This window comes from Leptonychotes weddellii, chromosome 11, assembly GCF_054177405.1.
Source record: "Leptonychotes weddellii isolate Sample4059 chromosome 11, ASM5417740v2, whole genome shotgun sequence".
Lineage (NCBI taxonomy): Eukaryota > Metazoa > Chordata > Mammalia > Carnivora > Phocidae > Leptonychotes > Leptonychotes weddellii.
Window position 1 is genome coordinate 76,271,332 of NC_138379.1, and position 18,115 is coordinate 76,289,446.

At 40.3% G+C, this 18,115-nt stretch overlaps 1 protein-coding gene across 14 annotated transcripts in view; it reads left to right on the top strand.

The window, feature by feature from the left end:
• The window catches only part of CDON (cell adhesion associated, oncogene regulated), a 114,397-nt gene that overhangs the window by 79,809 nt on the left and 16,473 nt on the right, over positions 1–18,115 (top strand). For 12 of the 14 annotated variants that reach the window (XR_014138858.1, XR_014138862.1, XR_014138857.1 and 9 more), the window contains 5 exons: positions 29–134; positions 5,621–5,743; positions 9,312–9,533; positions 11,436–11,716; positions 14,862–14,941. Coding sequence is in view for 9 of the 14 variants with exons in the window: in XM_081799138.1 (XP_081655264.1) it covers positions 29–134; positions 5,621–5,743; positions 9,312–9,533; positions 11,436–11,716; positions 14,862–14,941 (812 nt within the window). In the remaining 5 variants the exon portion in view is untranslated. Of the gene's footprint in view, positions 1–28; positions 135–5,620; positions 5,744–9,311; positions 9,534–11,435; positions 11,717–14,398; positions 15,008–15,226; positions 17,451–18,115 lie in introns of those variants that run through there. The other 2 variants (XM_081799141.1, XM_081799142.1) reach the window with 2 other exon arrangements.

The following is an 18,115-nucleotide window of genomic DNA, read 5'->3' on the forward strand; positions in this document are numbered from 1 at the left end:
GACAAGTCTTTGCTTCTCTTTTTTTTAGTACATTCCATCAAGTAACAATAATACTCCCATTCAAGGATTTTATATCTACTACCGGCCGACAGATAGTGATAATGACAGTGATTACAAGAGGGATGTGGTAGAAGGTAAGTCCCCCTGGCAAGCTGGAGTCCCAGTAAAGAGCTTTGGATGGAGAGGGTTTATAAGTATTATGAAAAACATCATCCCAGGTTAAGATAGAGAAGGCATGAAATGTTATGCACATTATTACTTTCACTTTTTCCCAAAGGAAGACCATTTTTCCAATTTAATATATGCAGTTTCTTATATTTCGGTTATAGAAACAGTTACCAAAGTATGGGGGAGATATGATTTTTCAGTAGTTCATCTGAAAAAGAATTTTGTTTTCTGTTTTATTTAAATAAATAGTAACCTGAGTATAAAAGTCACTTGCAACTTGTAGCTATATTTTTTTAAGATTTATTTATTTATTTTTCAGAGAGAGAGAGGGAGAGAGACACACACAAGCAGGGGGAGCGGCAGGCAGAAGGAAAAGCTGGCTCCCTGCGGAGCAAGGAGCCCAATGCGGGACTCAATCCCAGGGTCGTGGGATCATGACCTGCGCCGAAGGCAGACGCTTAACTGACTGAGCCACCCAGGCATCCCTTGTAGCTATATTTAAAAAAAATAATGTCTCAGTCCCCGTTTCATTGAAGTCTGTACTAGAACGATTGTATCTTGAGCATGTAATCCGCTTTTCGAGATGCCGAGAAATTGGAATATACATAGAGTAAAAACCAGCCAAGACAGTGAAAGGGTGTTGAAACCGCCTTTCCCCTGCATTTAAAATCTAATCCAGAACTTTGCATGTGGTCTGAAGGCTGCAGATGGTCTGGCTGGCCCCTGCCTACACCTTCTGCCAGTCTTGCGCACCTCTCCACACTCTCTCTGTGTCTCTTCCGTGACACACTGGCCCTCTGAGTTTCCTCGTGTGCACCAAGACTTCTCTTGCCTCAGGATGATGACACAGGGCACTTCCTGCTACCTCCTGTGTTCCTCTTCCAGTGTTTGATTGAGGTCATTCCACTTTTCTGTTGTGTGCTTAGATGTTACTTCTTCAGATCACCCCCACCACTGTAAATGAGATCCCTTAGTGTAATTTCTAACCGTGGCCTTTACTGTTCTGTTATCATAGACTTCATCACGGTTACTGTGTAAGAAGTGGGTGTGTCTGCGTATGTGTGTGGATATATGAAATTATTTACTTTGTCTCCCCTACCAAATATTAGCCTCCCTGTAGGCAAGGAGCCTTTGCTCCCAGGGAGACAGTGTTCGGGATTTATTGAATGAAGGAATGATTGGAGTCCAGAAAGAACAAGGGAATGTCTGGGGATGATGAGGCTGGAAAAGGGACTGTGAACAAGCAACATGACAGCTGTCTTCAAATACCGAATGACTGTTAAGTGGAGGAGAAACTCAGCCAGTTGGGGAGGGGCAGCTAAAAGGAAGTAGCATAAGGAAGACCCCTCCAACGCAGCGTTTTTAACAAAATAAGAAACTCCCCAATGTTGGAGGTGTTCAGTAGAAGCTGGATGCTTATTTCTTTCTTTTTTTTTTTAAGATTTTATTTATTTATTTGACAGAGACAGTGAGAGAGGGAACACAAGCAGGGGGAGTGGGAGAGGGAGAAGCAGGCTTCCCGCTGAGTAGGGAGCCCGATGCAGGGCTCGATCCCAGGACCCTGGGACCATGACCTGAGCTGAAGGCAGATGCTTAACGACTGAGCCACCCAGGCGCCCCTGGATGCTTATTTCTTGGTGATATCTTGGAAGGGGTTCTTGCTTTGGGAGGAAGGCTTCTTCCAAGGGTTTTTTGCACTCCAAGATTCTGACTCTTTGAACTGCTAACATCCTAAATGGATCGTGTCAGAAAATGGCCCTGGGCCAAGGTTATTTTCATATGACTTCTTGACATCAAATACTGCATATCGTTTTTGGTATAAGTAGCCTTATAATAAACTAGTTTAAATATGCTATATCAGGTTTCTTTAAATATTGTCACGTTCCTTTTGATGTTTATCCAGTGGAATTTCTTTTGTAAAGTAGTAAAAGGTCATCATCTGAGTTTTAATACCTGGCACATGGTAGGTGCTCAGTAAATATTTTTTGAATAAAAGAGTGATGATTTCTCTTCATCTGGAAAAGTAGGAAACAAATCAGTTTCTAAAATCTGCTTTAAACATGAAGAATTGAGGAAATGAAGTAAGAGACTTGTTAGTGGCCAAATATTCTGTGAAGTTAAGATAGTAGCTGTCTTAATAATGCAAGATATGTTAAGAAAAAAAAAAGAAGAAGAAGAAGGTAGCGGGAGGGGAAGAATGAAGCGGGGGAAATCGGAGGGGTGGACGAACCATGAGAGACGATGGACTCTGAAAAACAAACAGGGTTCTAGAGGGGAGGGGGGTGGGAGGATGGGTTAGCCTGGTGGTGGGTATTGAGGAGGGCACGTTCTGCATGGAGCACTGGGTGTTATGCACAAACAATGAATCGTGGAACACTTCATCTAGAACTAATGATGTAATGTATGGGGATTAACATAAGAATAAAAAAAAAAGATAGTAGCTGTCTTGAGGGAGAAGTGACCTGAGGAAGCACGGGGAGTACTTTTGGGGTACCAGTATTATTTCCTTTCTTGACCTCGGTATCAGTACCATGGGTACGTTCAGTTCATGAACTTCAGCAAACTGTTGGGTTATGGGCACTTTTCCATATGCACATTTCACTCTCTAGAAAGGCTATTCAAAAAGAAGAAATGGTAAGAGTTGTTAGTCACTGTTCTAGATTTGAGTCCTAGTTTTAGTTTAGCTGGGTTAGGAGAGCGGGGCTGTCAGACTTCTATTTTTAAACTCTTTTGACAAGGGTTAAACATTTGCTCTAAAACAGTTCTGAACAAGGTAAATGTAAGTAAAGCGAACACCTCGCTCTGTGTGTGTCTCCCTCTCGTCACTCTTTTCCCTACCTCTCCTGGTTCCACTCTCTAGAAATACCCACTGGTGACCAGTTTTTAAAGGATACTCTCTAGTTAAATCTTTGAACTTTTGCAAGCTTGGGGGATGTGAATATAGTGTGTGGAACTGGGAAATTAATTTACAGGAGCTTTTGTATCCACTAGTAGTGTCTGCAAATGTGAGTTTTGCCTTATGGTTCACAGAGAACTTGTTTATAAACTTGGTAGATGGAGCAGTTAGATGTTTAAGTGTGCTTCACTGTGCTGTGTAATTTGCTTATTCCTTATTTTCAAGTTTAGGCATTTGAAATTCTTTTTGTGGCAGTTTTAAACTATTGGCCTGTTCTCCCAAACCAAGGAACAGAAGTATTTACCCTTTGCACGTAACGTTCTCTTTAAAGTAAAGTTTTAGATTACTTATGTGTATTGACTCAGAATTGTTTAAGCTTTTGGGAAAAAATCTGAAACTCGATTACAGTGTTAAAGAATCTGCTAAGAGCAATGATATTAAGTTATCCTATCTTCTGAATTAAGTTCCACATTGGGATAAACTGTAAATGTTTCTGGCATACCAGTGCCTCTGTGTGATTTTTTTTTTTTAAGATTTTATTTATTTATTTATTAGAGAGAAACAGCATGAGAGGGGAGAGGGTTAGAGGGAGAAGCAGGCTTCCCACTGAGCCGGGAGCCCGATGTGGGACTCGATCCCAGGACTCTGGGATCATGACCTGAGCCACCCAGGCGCCCTCTGTGTGATATTTTTATCTTATAAAGTTAAGTTGAGTTTCAAATAAATCAAAGTATCAGGCATCCTAATCTTTAAGCCTGTTCCTTTGGTTTCTCACCTTTTCTAAAACATCCTTTGAGAAAAAAATTACCCATTTAAGCAAAGGATATGCTGGTTGGTTGACTTTCAACCTGATAATACTCTTAGTTGTCTTATTCATCAATGATCAGTAAAGACTCTTTCTCTCTGCTAGTGCTTCCTGTCATTTAGCCATTCGAAGAATTACCCTAATAGTGGAATATTAATCTAATAAGATTTGTGTTCTTTTAACAATTTTCTCTCATTTGTAACATACCAGAAGTGTAGTTTAATTCCATTTTGACTAGGACTCTGAAGGGAAAACTTCAAATCTAGTGTGGTAATTATTTGGGAGAATGTTTATAGTTAGGTGAGGGTAGGGCTGGGTGAGGAAATACCCAAGGACAGAGAAAAAATAGAAGTCTTTGAGAAAGTTTGTGGAATTTAGAAGTAGCTCTATTCCAGTCTTTGAGTCAAGGTTTTGAGTCAAGTTTATTGTAGGGTCCTCTTTACACTTATATAGAGGGCATAGAATTCCTTACTTCTCAAGCCTTTCAGAGTCCCTTGATCCTAGAACAAGCAGATTCTCTTCCATGTAAACTATGGGTCTTTATGAATGAGGGATTTTGTGATGGTGACCTGCAAAAGGGGTTGTGTTTCCGGTTTGGAGTATTTTTGTCTGTGTTGAATTAGAAAGGAACCTAGTGCTCTTGGTCCTGTCAGCCGAGTAGATTTGACTTGGATGCTTGGTTTGGCTTTGTTTTTCCTTCAATTAATTCTTAAATCAGTAGGTGTTATATAGTTGAGCTTCTAAGGAACTGTGGAAACGGTTTGAAGAGGTATTTTCTAAGAGGGATTAAAGGTGCTTGAAGAGTTAATTGAATCTGGCAGAAGTGTCCCTGTTTATTAAAGTTTGTCACATGCCCATGGAAGTAAAAATGGAGAGTGATTTATACAGGAGTGTTCAGTTGAAGAGCGTTTCTAAATGAAGCATTGGCCATGTGCCGTGGATAACAGAATCATTCTGTTAGAGATACTTGCGTGGCTTGGGGACCCTGACTCAAGGAACCCAGAGGTTTCTGTAGTAGATTCGGCTTTTTGATTGTTCTGAACCATTTATTCAGGCATGTGCTGAGCTGTCTGTTCACGTCACATCCAGTCCAGTGGGATTGAGAGTTTCTCTAAGACCTGTCTTGTAAATAAATGGTCACTTGTCCTGGGTAAGGCACCATTTGCTGATCTCATGTATAGTATTCCTTTCTGGTGGGCAGAGTGGATTGACTTGCTAGGCTAAAATGGGGCATCAGAAGACTGGAGGGTTTTTTTTTTCTTCACCTGTGCGTGAAGTTAACGTGCATTTTATGAAAGACTCACCACTAATTATTTATAACGAAACAGAGTATTAGTACCAATGCACAGGTATCGCTTTAATTCGGTGTACTTCTTGTCCTTGGTTTTGTGGCACATAACAGAAATGCTGTTTATCTGTGGTGCATTACTAAAATACTTCTATTAAGGACATTTTCATTGCACAGACTAACTCTACGGTGATATGTGCTGTTCCAACCTCTTTTTTTTTTTTTTTTTTAAGATTTTATTTATTTGCGAGAGAGAAAATGAGAGGGTCAGAGGGAGAAGCAGACTCCCTGCTAAGCAAGGAGCCGGATGCGGGACTCGATCCCGGGACTCCAGGATCATGACCTGAGCCAAAGGCAGTCGCTTAACCAACTGAGCCACCCAGGCGCCCTGTTCCAACCTCATTTTGAGATCACCCTTCAGGTCATACGATATGTAAAATCCTCATTTATTTTTCCTTTCTAGGTTCAAAGCAGTGGCACATGATTGGCCATCTGCAGCCAGAAACCTCCTACGATATTAAAATGCAGTGCTTCAACGAAGGGGGAGAAAGCGAGTTTAGCAATGTGATGATCTGCGAAACTAAAGGTAGGAGAGGAATGAGAGCTCGTGCTTTTTCCCCCGGATGGAACTGGAATTAAACTCTGCATTATTCCTTCTGACTCTTGATATGTTTACCTAAGGAAGCGTCTGCTCTGGACCATTTCCTAGGTGGAGGCATTAAGACCGTCCCAACAGAAAATAGAGAATGTTGGCTAGAGCACTTGTCTAAAACTTAGTTTACGTAAGCATCGATCATATTCATTAATTTCCGTGTGACGCCAAGTAAGTCACTTCCCTTCTTTTTTCTCTTCACGAAGAGAGTAGAAGTATTTGCTGAATAACTTCTGCAAATTAGAATGCTGCAAGAGTTAGAATACTTAAGAACAAAAATACAATTTTCAGGAAAAGTGCTTCATACGCTTAAAGTGGTTTCTTGCGTGACAGTTACGCATAACACTGTCTACTTCCTAAGTGCGGTGATTCAGTTCAGCATCAGCAGTGCGCTAATGCTAAATTGAAATTCTCAACTCTGCTGACATACGTAGATTGACTGTGAAGTATCTTCTGTTTTTAGGATGGTGGTGCTCCACGTCAATAATAGAAACAGCTAACGTGGCTATTTACAAACTGGTGTCCAGTCACAGTTAATCTGACAGAAAAAGGGACTGGGTTTTGTTTTTGTTTTTAAGATTTTTTATTTTTTATTTTTTTATTTTTATTTTTTAAAGATTTTATTTATTTATTTGAGAGAGATTGAATGAGAGACAGAGAGCAGGAGAGGGAGGAGGGTCAGAGGGAGAAGCAGACTCCCCACTGAGCAGGGAGCCCGATGCGGGACTCGATCCCGGGACTCCAGGATCATGACCTGAGCCGAAGGCAGTCGCTTAATCAACTGAGCCACCCAGGCGCCCAAGATTTTTTATTTATTCATTTAACAGAGATAGAGAGAGAGCACAAGTAGGCAGAGCGGCAGGCAGAGAGAGAGAGAGAAGCAGGTTCCCCACTGAAGCAGGGAGCCTGATGTGGGGCTTGATCCCAGGACCCTGGGATCATGACCTGAGCCGAAGGCAGACGCCTAACCGACTGAGCCACCCAGGTGCCCCAAAAAGGGACTGTTTTAGCTTGCATCTGTTTTAAAGAACAAGAGGAAATTTCCCAAAGTCCTCACCTTTCCCCACCCCCTGCTAGTCTCAGTGGCTAGTCTCAGTCACCCGCTTCCCAGACCATTCCCTGGAATAGAATGATTGATCAGGACCTACTCGAGTTGTGTGGGGTTTGAGCGGACAGCTGAATGAAATTGGGGCTCTGCTAGCGTGGGAGGAAAAGGCTGCTGAATGGGCCAGGCAGCCCTTTAGTGTCTGCTACAGGTGATTTTATGATGTCGATTTAACGATGAAGAAACTGAGGCTCAGAAGAATTGAATTGTAAAGAAAAGACATAGTTTCATCTTTTAATGCTAAGTTATGTGACTTTGCTGCAAAACCCACATACTAAATCTGCCTTTAAACATAGGTATATACACAGACCTTTAGATTTACTTTGATTAGTATATATTTGAGGGGCTTTTTGTTGTAGTCACTGTGATATATTAATGGACGTTTCTTACTTGCCTCTAGAGTGTTGTAATACTCGGGACAAAATTAAATAAAAATGAAATTTATCAACTCTGTCCCCAAGACATTTAAGAATCGAGCCAGGCCAAACACAGACAACAGTGTAATAACTGCATTGTTTAAATAGTATTATACCATAGCTGTGTCTATAAGAGTATGCCTCATTAATGGACTTTGCTGGGGAAGAAAAGGCTCTACCTACAGACTTTCAGGTCACTGACAAATGAAAACACCTCTTTAAAACATTAACCGTTTATATTGAATAACTTTCTAAAATGTGTGACACAATTCCCAGCCTGTTTAAAGAGAGAACGTAGGATACACAGTCTCTGCTTTTAAGAAACGAGTCAAGGTTCTTGTTATGAACAATGATTGTCATATCTTTAGTAATTCAGTAAGGTTTTCCAGGAATGATCGAGGTGTTGACACCAGCCATTTTCTCCTGCCCTTAAAGATCATAGACTGTCATGATTTTTCTGTAGTTCTTTGGTTTCTTATCTCACTTTTCTTGTTTCATGCTCTTAGCCTCTTCTTCTTCCACCCCCCTCCCCCTCCTCCTCCCTTCCTCCTCCCCTCTTCCTCCCCTCCTCTCCTCCTCCTCTTCTTCTTCCTAGTATTAGCTTTCTCTTCTTACTGATGTTGATGCATCTGTCTCACTCACCATCCACCACAGAAATTTTTCACTTTAGCAGAGACTGGCAAAATCATCAAGCTTGGTAGAATTATGAATAAATAAAGAGTAAATGAAGAGCGAATAAACCTGATGGACTTCCCCATGGGTAACCGTGATCTTTAATGTATGATCTGCAACATCTATTTTGCTTCAGAAACTTGTTTGTTTTCTTTAGAATTGGCAGGGACCTTAGAATTGTCTAATCCAACATACGACCTGAAGTAGGAATTTCCTTTAGCGTCTCTGCCAAGTATTCATCCACTTCTCAGTGTTGGAAACCTCTTTCCTTTGAAAACTGTCCTCTTCTTTATGGATTCCTACCCCTCTTCTGCATAAAGGTGCTAGAAATTTGAACCCCAACATAGTGTCTATTGAAGTAGAATTTTTTAAAGACCGCTCTGCTCCACTGGGTCGTTAGGAGCCATAACAGGAAATATAATATAATACCTAATAGTAACAAAATTGATTGAATACTGCCATGTGCCAGGCTCTGTTCTAAGTGCTTTCCATGATTAACTCGTTTACTCTTCATTCCAGCCTTACGATAGAGCTTTTATTCTTATCTCGAGTTCCCACATGCAGAAACTGGTTCCTGGAGGTTAAGGTCATGCAGCTAAGGATACGTGGTAGAACAGGATATGCACCTGGGCAGTCTGGTCCCAGAGAGCAAGCTGTCAGCCACTATGCTTTGCTGCTTTTCTATGGCATTTAAAGCATGAAGAATGTGTTATTTGAGGACAGAGAAAATGGGGTTTGAGTCCCACCTGTTATTAGCTTTTGTTGTCACTGTTTTCCAGAATATCAACAAATTGGATAAAAGAACCACATTTACATGGACTCCAGAGGTCATTGGTTTGGGAATGCTTAATATTAAGCATAAGGTTTTGGGGACTGTATATAATTGTTTGGTCCACAGTCATATCTTTAATCTCAATCACATAAAAGAGGCATAAAATATGTCACTTTGAGTCTTATTCAGCTCAAAGTGTGTCACATAGAAAGGAGTTTTCATCCCACCCATAAGTTGAAATACTGGGAGTTTTCTCCAAATACAGTTGAGCAGATAATCAGATAGCAGTTTGGGTTGGACTGAGGGCATTTGTTTCTCAGACTTTATGATTTCTCTAGAATTTGTGGACTGAGACTTTGGCACATCAGATTTTTAAACTTTTGAGCCCTCCTTGTGACTCATTGGTGGTCAGATCATCTCAGTAACAAGTGTAAACAGACTGGCTTGCATTCCTAACCAGACCTCCGTCAGAGAGTAAACCGTCTCATAGAGCCTGTATTCACTCTGACATCATGTTTTCCTTTATATGTCAACTAGTAAAACGCCTTCCTGGAGCTTCTGAGTATCCTGTCAAAGACTTGAGTACCCCTCCAAATTCTTCGGGAAGTGGACGAAACGTTGGGCCTGCAACCAGCCCCACCAGAAGCAGCGACATGTTGTATCTGATAGTTGGCTGCGTGCTAGGTGTGATGGTCCTCATTCTCATGGTTTTCATTGCGATGTGCCTCTGGAAGAACCGTCAGCAAAACACCATACAGAGTAAGCCATTTATCGATATTTCCTGGTCTTTTTCTAAAGATGGCCAGGAAAGTATCGTCAGGATAAATATGGATCTGTAATACTTCCATGGGTTAGTGTCACGGTATAAAGCACATCAGGCACTCTGCGGTCAGGGGAGGAGACTTTAAGACTGTTGTAGCTGTCAGCCAGAGGAAGTGGAGCATCCCATGAAATTGCCCAGTAGAAATAAACAGCAAAGCCCAAACCAGGCAGGTCTCTAAGTAAATAGCCGACTTTGTGCTGGGAAACTCTGGCTTTGTCAGACCACCAAAGAGCATGCGTTCTTGAAGCATGAGCTTTGGAAGTGTTGCTGGAATACCTCCGTATGGGTACAAGTCTTGGTAACAGGAATAGAAAAGGCTGGAAATGAGGGAAAGGAAAACTTTTCTAAGTTACTGTTACTGAATGACACAAATGAAGGTGACGTGGTCCTGTTTCAGTCCCTGATGTACCAATACTGCTCCAGCCTGGTCCCTATGTGTATCTAGTAATGGGAGTGATGGTGCCACATGGAAACAGATAACCTAGAACCCCTTTTCCCTCTTCTTCCCCTAGTTCTCTCCCCTCCCCTTCCCACCTTTCTTGTTCTCCCAGACAGGGGAATTGGAGCAAGCAGAGACTGTAGTCTTTGGTGGGAGGAGGTTTTTTTGGTTTCCCCTCTGTCCCCAGAATAAGAGAATCAAAGCTAATAGCTCAAGGGGGAAAAAGGTGATTTGTTTTTATTGAATTGGTGCTTTCTAGGAGATAGACAGGGAGAGAGGTGGTGATGATGGTGATGGTGCCAGGCTAAAAGGGTTGGAGAGATCATTTGATTGGTTTCGGTGCCATTGACTTTAATTGTGGGAGTGTGCACTGAATCGTTTAAAGGAAAGTGTTTCTCTGGTCGTCTGAGCAAGCTTAATCTGGTTGAGGTCGTTTTCCTCTGTGACTTGGTGATATGTTCAAAGATGGAAATTTATGGTAGTGATGTTCATTCAGTCATATTCAGAAGATACTCATTGACTGTCTTTGATGTGCCTGGCACTGTGTTAGACAATGGGGATACAGTGGTAAAAAAGTAAACCTGTCCCCTGCCCTGTCAGCTTATAGTTTAATGGAAAAGATAAGCAGGTAGGCTGACAGTAACTCACCTGTAAGAAGTTCAGTAATAGGAGGAAGGACACCTAATCCAGTCTTGGCTTGCTCTAATACCTTTGAAGAATTTACCAAAACTCTGCCAACAAGTCCTGTACAGTTTAGGTGCTGTATTTTCTAAGGGATATTGCACTTGTTCTAAATAAATCTAGCAAGTGTGCCTCTGGAAATTGGAATTTTGAGGCAACTATTTAAGTGCTTTTAATATAAGGAAATGGAATAATTAGCCTTTTGCCTTTAGTACCCCACAACTTCCGCATGGACTATGTTAATGAAGGAACTGATAGTCAGTGAACATATACACAACTCCATCCTTTCATTTAAAAGTGTTGTTTATTACTATTTAAAATATCCTACCTAATGTTTGCCTTTTGTTGTTGTTTTATTGTTTCTCTCGGCACTTTGAAGTGTGTGGGAGTTTAAACACTTTTTCTTAATGTTGCCAGTACTCAGATAGTTTCAACTTGCATGATATATTAATTCTCTTGAGTAATTTCTCTCTGGTTAATTTCTCTTCCCATTAACAAAGCCTTAATTAACTTAGAGTTCCTAGCTATCTCCACACAAGGGAAGAGCAGTAACTTTCTTAAAGCATATCTCATAATTAGACTTTAAGTGAACACATTTAAGGCATTTTATTTTAGTGTATTTGTAGTTTCTTAGGGGTTTATTAATAAAACTGCCTACACAAGAAGATTGTCTTTTTCTTTATCTTACTTTTTTTTCTTTTTTGTTCTCTCTTAACAGAATATGACCCTCCAGGATATCTCTGCCAGGGGTCAGATATTAATGGGCAGATGGTGGAATACACTACTCTGCCTGGCACAAATCGGATAAATGGGAATGTTCATGGAAGCTTCATAAGCAATGGAGGTCTCAGCAATGGCTGCTCCCATCTTCACCATAAAATCCCTAATGGAGTCAATGGAATAATGAATGGGAGCTTAAACGGAGGGCTTTACTCGGGGCATACAAGCTCACTAACCAGGACACATCTGGATTTTGAACATCCCCGTCACCTAGTAAATGTAAGAGACCTAATTATAAATACAGCCTCCCTATGCCCCATGGTGCCAGGGAGCAAGAACAGGGTCAGCCTACTTGGCCTTTGTCAACACAGCAATCTCATGGGTTTATTAGGCTGGAAATACTATGTATTACTGGCAACCCCTTGATCCAGAGTAATCTTTGTAAGCTTTCTATTGTCAGGTGATAGTTACGTTCATCAGTTTGGTTTATGTTTTAAAATTATTTCACAGTGAAAGTGGAATACCAGTAACGAACTGGCTGGAAGTTATTCTTGAGAGATGGAAATCCCATTAGGCGTAGAGTGGACCCAGTACTTTAAATTTGCCTTATTAAGAGCAGAGTCTGAAAACTCGTATGCTTTAGCGGAGTCAGGCAGATCGTGAAATTGAGCAAAACAAGTTGGGAATGAGACAGAAGCAGTGGCGGCGATAACAATCTGGAGAGCGCCAGCTACAACTCAGTCCAGTTATTGGCACGCAGGACTGAGGGTCCGGGGTTACCGGGTTTTCTGATTTTTTCAAAACATCTTGTAAATCTAGGTGCAATTGCCAGATTTTTTACGTTGGCAACTGATTGCAATTCTTGAAAGCATTGCGGAGGCCACGTGGAACCTGTCTGCAGGCCACCAGATTGTGACTTCCAACCTATAGTGAGTTTCTTTTGTTAGTTGTGTCCAACGTGTGGTAGGGGTGTTGCCTGTAAGATTTTTGCCTTTTATTTATTTATTTATTTATATTTTTTATTTTTTTTAAAAGATTTATTTGAGAGAGAGAGAGAGAGAAGGAGGGAGAGAAAGTGCAGGGGCAGAGGGAGAGGGAGTCCAAGCAGACTCTGCACCAAGTGCAGAGCCTGACGCGGGGCTCAATCTCACCGCCCTGAGATCATGACCTGGGCCGAAACCAAGAGTTGGATGCTTCACCGAATGCACCACGCAGGCGCCCTGGGATTTTTGCCTTTTATAATATTAGAGTTCTTTAGCCCGAAGGAGTGATTGATACACCTTGAAAAATACTTTATTTCACGGATAACTCAGTGATATAGTTTAATTTTTGAAATGGGAATAGAATGACTAGCGTATTTTATATTTATGTTGGTTAGAGGTTCTCTGCGTTAGGAAGTTTCATTTATTACATTGTTTGGATGTGCATCCACGTTATTTTTCAATCAGATGGGTGATATGTTTAGTTGCACTCATTGTGCAACTAAGCACTCATTGAAGTTTTTGTCATTGTTCTGATTACAGATAAATTTGCCATAACCCACGAGGTGCTAAAATTTGAAAAGGTTTTGAGTTTTTCATCCTCAACTTCAACAAAGATTTATTAAAATATTACATTGGGAGAACAAAACTATAATATATATTTGTATCTTAAAGCTGGACATCTAATGGGTTTTGTGTGATCTAGTTTTAGTGTATTGTAGAAAAATACCTAATTTGCTTGAGTGCATCTCGTTACCAAAAGAGAATAATGATTTCATTATTTTATGTGGAAAGACATGGCTCATATTCAGACTTTGTAAACTTTTTTGGTCACCATTCCTAGTCCAAACTACTAACATTGTCCAAGAAACAAAAGGAGAAAACACTAAGGTTTGAATAGCACATGCTATTTCCATAAGAAGAAAAAAAATAAATCTGATGTTTGAGGATTTGGAACAGCAGTTTGGGTTTTTTGAACAATGAATTGCTATTTAAATAATGGTTGCCCCTTTAGGTGTACAATTTTAGAGGCTATCATCTGTGGTTTTTACTCACTAGTTTTCTTGTCTTTTCTGGGTGGGAGGAAATGGGGAAATTTTCAAAATACTGGCGATCATAAAAATCATCGAGTTAACTTTGATATGTTTAGTGATTCAACTAATCACATTACCCCGTAGGTTAACTTCATTTTGTGAAGTTTGGAGCTTATGGAGCTTATGCTCAAAGACTGAACATAGCAGAGGATATTCTTTCTCGCAATGTTTTCTTAAAAATTCCTGTTGCTAGTTGGATCAGGAATGTTGAGAGACGTTTTCAGTGCTTTTGGTTTGCTTAGATTCTGGCTGTTGTTATGAGATGAATGGAAATGGAAAGTATTCTGGGAAAAACAATTGCCTGAACTTTCTTTAACCTTGAAGAACTGCTCTGGGTTTGGGTGCAGTGTGACAACCTCTCCCACCCTTATCAGACTCAGTTCTGCTGTTTTTCATCTGAAAGCAGAATTTTTACTCTGACCAAAAGCTGGTTCAATTCTGAATATCAGTTGTGAAGAAATCTTGCCATTGTATATGTCAAGCAAGCGTTTTACAATGAGGTATGTGTTAATCTGGGCATTTTTCTTAATTGCCGGGCAGTTTCCGCCAAAAGCAACATCAAAATATTAATCCTCCCCTCCAAGTCATTGCTGGCTGAGAATCTACTCCATCTGGAAAAATAAAACATGTTTTAAAACTTAGTGTAGTCAAGTGAACAGACCTAATTGAAATAATTACAGGAAAATGAAGATGGGTTTATCTTGTGACATCATTCAAACAGATTTCCACCCTGTTTCTCCAACTGGCATCACGTAAAATTCTTCTCTGACTGCTAGAAAAGTAAAAATGAACAGGAGGTTCTAATGTACGGTGCATTTGGGGCCCAGTAGATTTGAACCACTGAAACGGAAGTGACTAAATTTCTCCATTTCTTTGGCTCCTTTCAGGACAAAAATACATGGAAAAAAAAAACCATGGCCGGCAGTTTGTAGAGTGTAGTTTCAGTGTTGTATGGAACTCATTTGTAACTATTGGTAAGGAATGATAAGCATAACCTTGTTGGAGGGGTTGGTTAAAATACACCGTGTAGGGCGCCTGGGTGGCTCAGTCGGTTAAGCGACTGCCTTCGGCTCAGGTCGTGATCCTGGAGTCCCGGGATCGAGTCCCGCATCGGGCTCCCTGCTCGGCAGGGAGTCTGCTTCTCCCTCTGACCCTCCTCCCTCTCATGCTCTCTGTCTCTCATTCTCTCTCTCGCAAATAAATAAAATCTTTAAAAAAAATAAAAATAAAATACACCGTGTAGCCGTTCATCATTGGCCTGGCTTTTCCGTTTGGGGCTATTTGGTTATGAGTCTGTGGTTCCTTCACAATGTGTGTTTCTCTTTCTCCCTGTACTTCCGTCCTGACCAGGGTGGTGCAATGTACACAGCAGTACCTCGGATGGACCCGTCGGAGTGCGTTAGCTGTCGAAACTGTCGGAACAATAACAGGTACATGGCTCTGTTTGCAAGGGTTGTTGGGAATACAGTGTAGGACTCTTCTTTTGCCCCCTTCACCTAAGGAAATTCTTTTTTTTTTTTTTTTTTAAGATTTTATTTATTCATTTGAGACAGAGAGAATGAGAGACAGAGAGCATGAGAGGGAGGAGGGTCAGAGGGAGAAGCAGACTCCCTGCCGAGCAGGGAGCCCGATGCGGGACTCGATCCCGGGACTCCAGGATCATGACCTGAGCCGAAGGCAGTCGCTTAACCGACTGAGCCACCCAGGCGCCCCACCTAAGGAAATTCTTGACGTTTACGTACGCTATAAATCTCAGAATATGGAGACTTAAGTGTAGGGCTGTTACTAATTTTTTAGCCCTGCTTTACAATTTTCACCTTTCTGGGCCTTGGGGTCTTGAGATAGATGGACAATATTAAAGACGTGTTTCTCACTGAGATGTTATTAAAAGGTTTGATGTTTCTGAAATCTTTAGAGTCATTTCTATATACAGACTTTGTCTTTTCTCACCTGTTCTTTTCCGCTCTGTGTTATGAATGAGAGCACGTTTGAATGTTAGGGGACAAACCCTGTGTATAAAGTAATGTGTTTTCATGGTAATATTACTGAAATTTTCCTACTGGATTATTCAGTACTTTTTTTTTTTTTTAATTCTTAAAACCTTGCAATAACTAAGTAGCAAAATCTTTTTTTCCCCTTTCTTTTCATTTGGGGGGGGGTTTAAAAAAATTGTAAGAGGCATATGTACTCACGGTATTTCAAACAAGATAGGAATATGTAGAGTAACATGTAGAGTAATGTGTAGAGTAACAATTTTGACAATATCCAGGAAACTTTCAGGCTGCCTCTATATATAGTAACTCCAAAAGATTATCAGATTTTCCGTTGTATTAAAGTTATGTCCATCAGAAACCTTCGTTCTTTTTCTCCCGGTAACAATGGTATTGGGTGACATGGTCCCAGAAGCCCTGCCCAGCTCTAAAACTCTACAATTTAACAACTGTGTTAGAGTTAGTACATTAAATAATGAGTATGACTGGAGTTTGGATATTTCATTATTGAAATGGGGGTGGGACCTATATTTTTTAAATCAATTACAAGGTTAAGAGTTGTGTCTGGAAGTTAACAAAACCAGAACTTGGAAGTGGCCAGTCGACTAATCAACTATAGACTTGGCAATACATTGCTCAGCATGTGTTTTGAGAGTTTCAGAGCAAAAGCAATAAATCTTCCTGGAAATTTGTCCTTATCATTTACTTAGCCCATCTTAGGGTGTCTGTGTTAGCAAGAGCCATCTGCCTATTTTGTGTACTAAGATTGTTTGTTACATTTTTTAAATTCTGTCTGACCTAGCTACATTTTAAGATGTTTATAACATTGAAGCCACATTTTTTGTCCTGAGCTGGTTGTAGGCTTTACCACATTTTGTTAGGAACATGCTAAAGATGCTTCATACACCTGGTAAGTAATCAAATAAACTTAATTAAAACGAATGGTATTGCCTAAAAACGTAATACATTTTCTTTTGTGATTCTTGTGGCCATCAGTAGATCTCAATTCAACATTGGCATTAAAGCGATGTTGCAAGAGAACCTCTGGCTTGAGAATAAGTAGACAGACATAGGCTTTGCCACTGCTTAAATCCGTGATCTTGGGAAAGTTATATAATCTCTCTGTGGCTATTTTCTTATCCGAAAAATGGAAAATTGCCCTAGGAAATGTAAAATCATCCCAACATAGTTTGATGATAGATTTTGGTAATTTGCTGCTAATCACGTCTTTATGATGAAGTTATCATCCTGGTTACCAATAAGACATCCCATTTCCTTAAAAGAATTTTTATGACCGGTATGTACCATCTTGCATTCAGGGCCATTTGTATATTTGTGTGAGTGAATGTGTGTGTGAGTGAGTATATGTGTATAGTGTTGGGGGCTTTTGTTGTACTTGTTTTGTTTTGTTTTTTTTTTCCCTTTAAGACAATGGACAATTATAGTTCTATTAATTTTTCAAGTTGATGACTTCTTGCATTTCATGTGTGGGGGTTTTACTTTTATCTGGGAACCTAGGTGCATTCTCTTTAGCCTGAGAAAATCAGCTTCTGTTTCTCTCTGGCTTAAATTTACTTCTTCCTACCTGAGAGTCTGCCTATTTAGGGCAAGTCTTGACTTGCCTGCATTGCCTCCAAGATTAGCCAGATGACTCACCTGGCTCCCAGGAGCCATTATGTGATTTTGATGCTTAGTGATTGGCCAGATAAATATCAGTAAGTACCTACCTTCAACTCTGGAAAATTGGAATCATTAAATTTAAAGCTTCTAACTCTTTTGACTTTGAAATTGAAAACAGGTATCTTTGCTTAAGATCCCCCAACTGGCAAAATTTATAATAAGCTTTGAATGCTGAGAGGTAGATATGCAAAATTTTAGTCAATTTACACTTTTAGAATATTGACATTATTAACAATACATTTGCATTTCCTAATGCCAGTTGAACTAATGTGCGCACAAAAAGAGACATAATTTCAGTTAAGTTATATAAGGGCTTACCTAAGGGTGAATACAGGCACACCTCATTTTATTGTGCTTTGCTTTATTGCACTTTGCAGATACTGTGTTTTTTGACAAATGGAAGACTTGTGGCCACCATGCATCAAGCAAGTCTGTTGGCCCCCATTTTCCAATAGCATTTGCTCACTTTGTGTCTCTTTCACATTTTGGTAACTCCTGCAGTATTTCAAACTTTTTCATTATTCTATCTGTTATAGTGACCTGATCAATGATTGAGACTCACTGAAAGCTCAGATGATGGTTAGCATTTTTTAGCAATAATGTATTTTTTAATCAAGGTATATACATGTTGCTTTAGAGATAATGCTGTTGCATACTTTATAGACTAAAGTAGAGTGTTAACATAACTCTGTGTGCACTGGGAAACCAACAAATTCATTTGACTTGCTCTAGCAGGATATTTGCTTTATTGGCAGTGGTCTGGAAGCAAACCCCATTCTCCCCAAGGTATGCTGATAATGTGGTTCAGTGGTTGTCACACTTCAGCATATGTTAGAATCCCTTGGAGCAGTTGTGAAAACACAGATTACGAGGCTCTACCCTTAGAGTTTCTGATTCAGCAGGTGTAGGGTGGGGCCTGAGAATTTGGATTTC